This window comes from Echinops telfairi, unplaced genomic scaffold (genome assembly GCF_000313985.2).
Source record: "Echinops telfairi isolate 266 unplaced genomic scaffold, ASM31398v2 ScPeMD7_7469;HRSCAF=8507_0, whole genome shotgun sequence".
Taxonomy (NCBI): Eukaryota; Metazoa; Chordata; class Mammalia; order Afrosoricida; family Tenrecidae; genus Echinops; species Echinops telfairi.
Window position 1 is genome coordinate 48,772,695 of NW_022111372.1, and position 9,518 is coordinate 48,782,212.

The 9,518-nt window shown below is 41.9% G+C and overlaps 1 protein-coding gene across 1 annotated transcript in view; it reads left to right on the forward strand.

Annotated features, from left to right (window-relative positions):
- Window positions 1-7,064, forward strand: part of LOC101639790 (immunity-related GTPase family M protein 1-like) — a 7,707-nt gene extending 643 nt beyond the window's left edge. The window contains exon 2 of the mRNA XM_004697161.4: window positions 5,742-7,064. Within this exon, the coding sequence (XP_004697218.1) occupies window positions 5,763-6,953 (1,191 nt within the window). The 5' untranslated portion in view covers window positions 5,742-5,762 and the 3' untranslated portion in view covers window positions 6,954-7,064. The remainder of the gene's footprint in view (window positions 1-5,741) is intronic.
- The last annotated feature ends 2,454 nt before the right edge of the window (window positions 7,065-9,518 follow it).

Here is a 9,518-nt window from a genome sequence, read left to right on the forward strand (position 1 = left end):
GAAAATGTTTTGAGAATGATGTACAAATGCGCTTTACACAATTGATGTGTGTATGAATTGCGATAACAGTTGTATGAGCCCCTAATAAAATGTTTAAAAAAAATTGTAGTTTGGTTAAGCATCCTTTACAGATGCAGGGAGGGGGACTCAGTGGCTATATCCATGTAAAGGCATTTAAAGTAAAGGCATTTAATGGTAAAGCCCTGACACCTAATCTGATTCTCCGCCTGGGAAACCTCATCCTGAGATTAAAGGCAGCTGCAGGCACTGGCTGGGTTGGGTTAGCCTGGCCTTGGGAGAGCACATCAGTACTCCAGGCTGTGCATACCAGGGAACAGAAACCTGGGCGTGGGGATTCAGAGCAGAGGTGTCAACTGACACCTGCTCCTCCTGCAGGGTCCGGAACTTAGAGTTGACTTTCATGGTATAGAACAGGGTTTTCCCAGCATATCCACAGAACCTACCCTATCAAGAACTACCTAATTGATCGTGTGGAATTTCAGTCAAGCTTTTCTGGAGTGAAACAGCACACTGATTTTCTCTCAACCTTTGCTAATCGGGATCAAACGGGAAACTAGTTGGAGACTCCAGTCTATTCTATTCTCGTCTTTTAAAGCCTCTGATGTTCTAGATTGTACATCTGCTTTGAGTCATTACGAATTTCCCTGGAGAGCTGATCATTAATTTTACATGAGCTGCATTGATCTCTGCATGGAAAACCCTCTAATCAATGTGTTTCTTTCTGCATGTCTCAGGTCATGGGGCTATTTAATGGGCTATGGTTTGCAAAAACAATAAAAATTAAAGGAATGGATGGGCTAGATCAGAATATATAGAGTTGTAAAATCAAATTTTGGGGGATAGGCATGTGCATGTGTTTCTGTGAGTGTGAAGAAGTGTGCATACTGAGAATAAGTAAGTGAATGTAAAATGTGAACATGTGTCATCGTGAGTTAGCAGATGTGAGCATGTGCACAGATTGAAATGTGAGTGCATGAGTTTGTGTGCACAGTGAGAATGTAAAACAAGTCAGGCCCCTACAGGAGGAAAGAATTGTCTCCTTTGAATCAGTCCTTTGAAACTCCTTTGAAACAGCTGGAGATTCCTCAAGGTCCCTGGAACAGCCAGTCTTTTGAGATGAAATAATGACTTAATTACCACTTTGAAGGTCAGCAGAAAGAACTGATATCATAAGTCTAATGTAAATGCAGGGGAGGGTAAGAGAAAACAAAGGCCATTTACTTCCTCCTGTGTGATGCTGAATTTCACCTTAACTTGCACATGTGCTCCTCAGCCCTGCGAGTTTGGTTACATTTCAAACTTAACCAAATTAAAGAGGAAAATATATAGCTTACTGTAACAGACCTGGATTCTTCCTGGATGTCAACTATTTATTACAATTTATGAGGAATCAGAAATATCTTATTGTTTGTAACATAAAAAACAGAGGGACTATTAGGACTTGTACCGTATATACTTCTGTATAAGCTGACTTTTTCAGCACATTTTTAATGCAGTTTTGTGGTAAAATTAGGTGCCTCAGCTGATATTGGAGTCAGCTTATACTCAAGTATATACCATAAGTTATTTGTGAGATAGAGGTTTGCTTTGCTTTTTTGAGAAATCAATGGGATATGGAGCTTGGGGTAGCTTTTGGTCCCCGCTGCCCACCTGCTCTTTCCTTGCGGGCATTGCCCCACAGGTAATGGTAAGATCTAGTCATCGTCCCAGAGTAATGATGATCCTTGATGGAAACAGAGTCCATAACTTGGCCAGCATCAGAAGAAAGCCCTGATCCAAAGACTAAGTGGTAGGCCTAGAACTCCCATGGGAGACTATTTCCTGGGCCCACAGGGAGGCCTTTCAGAATCTCCATGGCCTGGGTCACCACTAGTCAATGGCTGTCTGGAAGCATCCATGTAGGTCTTGATGAAGACCAGGTCTACCAGGTCAGGGCAAAATTATTTTTAGGGAATCCAGAAGAGGCAAAAAAGGTTTTCCACCATGCCCAATTTCCTCCAAGGAAACCAAACCACTCCGAAGAATTCCCTCATGAGCAAGCTGTGTTTCCCATACAGAACGAAAGGAAAGAAGGTGATCCCGACACTACTAAGCTCCCTCTAGCTGATCACCCACTCATGTCAGACATGCTCCCCAGCCAGCCCCAGGGATACATCTCCTCATGGCCAGTCAGCACTGTCTCTTCATGTACTACTCACCCAGTTTTATTCACCCTTCACCCAACTTCATGCCACCCCCACTGTCTTCAGGTAGAAGGCATTGTCCTGGCTGTCCTCTGGTCCCATGAGTATTTTGCAGAGGACTTCATGGGGGGCAGGATCTTGAAGAGTTACTGAGGGTACAGGCTTCAAGGTCTTATGGTCCCAATGCTGAGAGATCTGTGATGGTGGAGTTTCCCAATCTCTTCTCTCAATCTGAACTCTGGAAATTTCTCTGATCATTTCATTTGACACATATATCTGTTAATGGAAGGTAAGTCCTTGAAAGAGAATCTGAGAATGGGCATATTTTGTAGTAATGTTCCTCACAATGGCAAATCAAGTAGAGGAGAGAAGGCAGTGGTTTCCATTTTCTAGCAAAATTAGAGAAGGGGGTTCGAGAGAGGGGCAAAATGAAAGTAATGGCAACAATTAGATTGAGGTATCTCCAACGTGGATTGAATTATTTCTCCCCCAAATATGGAGAGGTCATAATTCCCAGTGTTTTGTGATTTCCCTCGATGTTGTAATCTGATGTGACCATCCTCCATCTTTTAATGCATTGTAACCCCCACCCACTGCTGTAGTTACTGAAGAAGGTGTAAGCCATGTTCAAGAAGATTGTCATTGTTGTTCAGGGCCATGGAGTTGGTTCCACTTAATAGTGACCCCAAGCAAACAGAATGAAACTCTGCTCAGTCCTGCGCCTTGCTAGTCACCATTGTTATGTTTGAGCCCATCGATGCAGGCCCTGCGTCAGTCCCTCTCCTTATTGGCCTTCCTCTGTTTCGCTGGCCCTCCCATTCACCAAGCATGGTGTCCGTTTTTAGAGAGTAAACGCTCCTGATAACATGCACAAAGCATAGGAAACGAAGTGTTCCAAATCCTTGTTCTAAGGAGCATTCTGTCTGTATGTTTTCTGAGACCTATTTGGTTCTTCTTCTTTCAGTCCATGATACTTTTAATATTCATCACCAGCACCATAATTCAAATTCACTGACTCCTCTGGGGTCTTCCATATTCCTAGTCCAACTCTCGCATGCATATGAGGTGATGGGAAATGCCTGGGCTTGGGTGAGGCGCACCTTAGTCGTCAAGGTGATGTCGTTGCTCTTTAACACTTTAAAACGATCTTGTGCAGCAGATTGACCCAATGCCATTTATACTTTGGTTTCTTAACTACTGCTTCCATGAGCACAGATTGTCCATCCAAGCAAGATGAAATCCTTGATAACTTTGATATTTTCTTCACATGTAAGGAATGGTATTAGGTGCCATCGAGTCTGTTCTGACTCTTAGGGACCCCATGCATAACAGAACAAGACCCTACCCAGTCCTGAGCCATCCTCAAGACTGTTCCTAATTTGGAGCATCATTGCAGCCACTGGGTTAAGCCACCTCCTGGAGGCCTTTCTTCTTTTTTGCTGCCCCTCCCCTTTACCAAGCCTGGTGGATGTCCTTCTGCGGGGACTGGTGTCTCCTGAGAACAAGTCCAAAGTATGTAAGACAGAGTCTTGCCATCCTTGCCTCTAAGAAGCAATCTGACCATACTATTTCCAAAATAGAATGTTCTTTTGGTAGTTCGTGGTACTTTCACTATTCTTTGCCAGCACCATAATTCAAACGCATCGATGTAGTCTTCCTTATTCAATGTCCAACTTTCACATGCATGTGAGACCATTGAAAATACCATGACTCAGGTCAGGCACACCTTAGTCCTCAAAGTAACCTCCCTGCTTTTCAACACCCTGTGCCGCAGATTTGCCCAGTGCAGTGCATCTATTGATGTCTCGACTACTGTTTCCATGAGTACTGATTGTGGGTCCAAGCATGGCAAAGCCCTTGCCAAGTTCAACTTTTTCTCTGTGTATTCTTTCCTGCTTCTTTGATGCTTCCTGCAGCATTTGATCTCTTTCCCATAGAACATGTCAATATTGCAACTTGAGCTTGAATTCTTTCCTTCCGTTCTTTCAGTTTAAGATGTGCTGACTATGTTCTTCCTGTTTGGTTTTCTACCTCTAGGATATTGCACATTTCATTATCATAGTTGACTTTGTCTCCTGGGGCTGCCCTTTGAAATCTTCTATTCAGCTCTTTGACTTCATCATTTCTTCCATTTGCCTCAGGTATGCTATGATTAAGAGCAAGTTTCAGAGTTTCTTCTGACACCCACATTTGATTTTTTTTTTGTTTTAGTTTTATTTTTAGCCCTAGGAATGTTCAAGGGCAGGGGACGTTCAGTCACCAGAAAGCAGGCAGAGTTTTGGGACAGACCTATCTCAAGGGCTCCTAGCCCAGTGAACATGGACTAGACTCCAGGCCTCAAGAGTTGTGAGAAGAACATTCTGTTCTTTAAAGCCAATCACTTTTGGAAGTCCTTCAGTACCGATCAAGGGGTCATGGTAGCATAGCATTTATGTATTGGGCTGCTAACCGCAAGGTCAGCAGTTTGAAACCACCAACCGCTCTGAGAGAAAGGCATGGCTTCTTACTCCGGTAAAGAGTTAGCCAGAGAAGCCCACAGGGGCCGTTTTACCCTGTCCTGTAGGGTTGGTATGAGCCAGCATCAACTCGATGACAGTAAGAGTTTTAGGTACCAAAAGTGCTCAGAGGGTTTGTCTCTCTGGGTCAAGAATTTTAAGAAGTTATTTTTATAAATACGGAGAGCAGCACTTTTCTTCCCTCTCACAATAAAGTTCAGTGCCTTTTCACATGACTGTACCTGAAAAATGCCTGTTTGTCATTTCCTTTAAATTCTAAGTGGAATAAAAGCTTTAAAAAATGTTTTGAAATTCATATTGTATTTTTTTTTTATGTTTAAGTAGTTGTTTTTTTATTAAAGGACCATTTTATTGGGGTTCTTACAGCTCTTATAACAATCCATACATCAGTTATACTGAGCATATTTGTACATATGCTGCCATCATTCTTTTCTTTTTTTCATATCTTATTTTTATTTATTTATTTATTTACTTTTTAAAATCAATTTATTGGGGCTCATACAATTAATCACAATACATAGATCAATTGTATAAAACACATCTATACATTTGTTGCCCTCATTATTCCCAAAATTCGCTTGCCTCTTGTCACATTGTATTTATGCATTACTGTTTACCTTAGTAGTTATTGAGACGACAGAGATTCAAACTTTGTTAATGTAGGTTTCTCTTGTTGTTCAATTCCCTGTAAGTGGATTTGAAACATTTAGTAGCAAACGATGTGAAAGAAGGATTGCTAGGACCACCAAGTGGATTTTATCCACTGTGTGCACACGCAGAGCTGCCGGTGGGGTTAAATCACTGGCCCTTCGGTCAGCAGTCCTCAGGGCGATCCACCCCCAAATGTACATGTCACCTGCATGATCACTCATATTGTTTTATTTCTAACTCAGATGTCATTGTCTCATCTTGGCTGTGGATCCAAACAGTGGGTTAGGGATATTAATTATGATGATTCCTGTCTTGCCCTGTGCACTCAGCCATCCTAACGCTTTTGCTCTTCTTCTTCTTCTCTCTGCAGGTCACTCCATTGCTTACTGACATGGAGGACTCCACAGCAGCCCCTCGTGCCCCACTCTCTGCCTCCTTCCCCTCTATGGTGCCTTACCACACAGGTTGGAGCCTTTCACCACAGGCAGGAGCCATGAACTTAGAGAAAGCCTTAGCAGAGGGGAACTTGTTGGTGGTGGTCTCTGTAGTCCAGGAGACTCTGAAAATAGCATCCAGCACCCCAGTAAATATTGCTGTGACTGGGGACTCTGGCAATGGTATGTCTACCTTTATAAATGCTCTAAGGGGCATTGGGCATGAAGAGGAGGATTCAGCTCCCACTGGAGTGGTAAAAACCACTTACACACATGCCTCCTACTCATCCCTGCATTTTCCAAATACATTACTCTGGGATCTACCTGGCATGGAGACTACTCCCCAGAACCTAGAGAAGTATATCATGGAAATGGAGTTCAGCCGGTATGACCTCTTCATCATCATTGCCTCTGAACAGTTTAGCATGAATCATGTGATGCTTGCCAAGACCATCAAGAGTATGAGAAAGAAGTTCTACATTGTCTGGACCAAACTGGACACGGACCTCAGCACAAGTGTGCTCGGGGAGGAGCAGCTCCTGAAGAATAGACGAGTGAACATCTTGGAGAATCTCCAGAAGGTGCAGGTGTGTGAGCCCCCCCTATTCATGGTCTCCAGCCTTGACCCTCTATTTTATGACTTCCCAAAGCTCCGGGATACATTGCAAAAGGACCTGATCCACATAAGATGCCACGGGCCCCTTCAAAAGCTGTCTGACACCTGTGAGAAGATCCTTAATGACAAAGTTGTGACCCTGCAGGAGAAAATAGATGCACATTCTTTCCAAGACATCTGGGACCCAGATGATTTGATGGAGTGTCTGGCTGCTTACCAATTGCTCTTTGGTATGAATGATGAATCTATCCAGCAGGTGGCACAAAAGATGGGAACAGCAACCATGGAGTACACAGCCCTCATGAAATCTCAAAATCCATGGACTTTCAGCAGAATTGACTGCAAAATGGCATGCTTGACTTGTAGAGTCTTTCAGGCATTCCTCAATGCTTTACGTTGTATTCCACTGTTAGGTAACCCTATCACCAACTACTTCAGACGAATGAAACACAAACACATCCTTCAGATAGTTGCCAAGGACAGCAAGGTCATCTTGAGGAAAATCCTGAAAGATTCCACCATTCCAGGCTGAAAGCATATTTGGGACTACACTCACACACTTGCTTGCGTGTTTTGTCTTAATAGACATAGCAGTTACATAATCTATTGTCAATTTGATACTGTTAGAGTGAAGGGGTGGAGTTTAGCCTGTCAATCAAGTCAACGCTTGATGACCTCATTTGAAGGCACTAAGGAGGTGGGACACACACTCACTCCCTGTGATACATTACTGGTGACAAGCCTGATGGAGCTACACTGATGCAGTCAGAGCCCTGGAGCTGGAGGAGCCACATGGAGACCTATGCCAGAGCTGAGATGTTTCTACTGACAGTGGACCCACAAGACTTTCCACCCACTCGCCTGTGCGCTTCCTGCATTGGGTGGTCGTTGCATGTGTTTCATGAGTCTGAAGAGGAATTTATAGATTGGTATCAGACATATTGGCTAATAATGGACTTATGAAGTTGATCTGGACTGGGCTGGGATATTTTTTCAATATTCAATTGCTCTTGTATATAAAGCTCTTTCTTTCTTTTTTTTAACATTTTATTAGGGGCTCAGACAACTGTTATCACAATCCATACACACATCAATTGTGTAAAGCACATTTGTACATCATTCTCAAAACATTTTCTCTCCACTTAAACCCCTGACATTAGGTCCTCATTTTTCCCCTCCCTCCACGCTCCCCCGTCCCTCATGAGCCCTTGATAGTTTATAAATTTTTATTTTGTCATATCTTGCCCTGTCCGATGTCTCCCTTCATCCACTTTTCTGTTGTCCATCCCCCATGGAGGATGTCACATATTGTTCCTTGTAATTGGTTCCCTCTTTCCTACCTGGATTTGTTTCTCTAGTCTACCTGGACTAACACGATAGAGTACACCATTCTCTTCTCAAAATGAGATAGATTTAACTTAAGATTTTATTATATTCTTAATGGTCATAAATTCCTTGATAGGAATTATGAAAACTACCAATCTTTCTAGCACCAATTACAATGTCATCTGAGAAGCAAATTTTGTCAAAATTATTAAAACAATTACTGAATCATAATGTGAAATCAGAATTTGCTTCCACTTGCAATGTGTCTTATAGTCTGGATCGGTCTTTTTTCCCATGATCGCATCCAAGTTAGTATTGCTCCTCTTCACCAGCTCTGTTTTCACTTCCGCTCCCGGTTTCTTTTTTCTTCTCTTCAGCAGTCGGGATGAGGCACTCGGGATGAGGGTATGTCACCATTGTAGGGGCCATATGAAGAGTGTGACTGAAATGGCTTTTTGACACCCATTCAGAGTTGGAGCCAGGACTCCCAGTCAGGCAGGCCAAAGGGCGTACTTGTACAACACTCTACCAGCTGACTCAAACTAAGCAGTATCTTAAAATGGAATATAATGTGTATAAGTGTGATAGTTAAGTTTTGTGCCAACTTGACTGTACCAGGTTTCTCGGTAGTTTGGCAGTTGAGACCTCCCTAATGATGTCATCTAACATAATGTTATCAACTCCATGATGGGCTCTGCTTTGAGCAGCCCAACAGTTGTGGGAAGATTAGGGTGGAGTGTAACCCCTTACTCAGGCCACATCCTGATGATGTTTCCTCTGGGATGTGGCTTTCATTCTATATAAGTAGGTGGTGTGAAGAGTTTCTTCACTGTTTGCTGCTCTGGATCTGGCATCTGGCTCATCAACCTCCAGTTCTTTGGACTTGAGCCAATGACCCAACATAGAACCTGCGAACTCTACAATCTATATATCTCTGCATCAACTAGCTATGTTCTTCCTGTATTATCTTCTTGCTCCCTGGTTTGTTTTACTGATTTCTGGTTAATATTCCTGTTTCCTAGTTTATCAGCCCCGGAAGCTGCGCAAGTCAAGAAAAGCTTCCAGTTTAACATCTGATTCATGGTTTAAGGTCACTCAGCTATGCGGTGCCAAGTTATTCTTATAATATAATAAACATGCTTCAATTCATGTAACAGTAAGGATGATTTAATATAAGTATGCATTAGATATGGTCAGATGTCCCCTATGAGGTGCAACCTCTAACTTCAAAGTACAATTTATAAAAAACAAATGTTGTGTTATCCCACTTAAATAAAACATTCGGAATAGGTAAATTCATAGAGATAAAAGCTTATTATTGCTTACCAGGGCAAGTGGAAGAAGAAAATGAAGAAATATTGTTTCAGGAACAGAGTTTCTGTTTAGGATGATGAAAAATTTTGGAAATGAATAATAGTGGTGGGTGCAGATCATAATAAACACAATCAAGGTCACTAGCTGAAAATGTAAAAATAAATGAAATGGCAAATGTTTTGCTACATATACTTAACCACAATAAACTACCTATCTTAAAAAAGATGTATGAAACTGGTTGTTCTCGTAAACTTCTTAACTTAAGGTTTTCTTAAGAGTAAAAAGTAAATCTTAGAGTGAAAAATGCTTTGTTTTATAAGAATTTATACCTAACTCTCATACAAATAGTGAACTGATTAAACATCAATATTTTAATGCACTAATATTTCTCTGCCTTCATTTAAACCCAATAACTATTTATTCAAACAATTTCATTGGCATATAATTCACATATCAA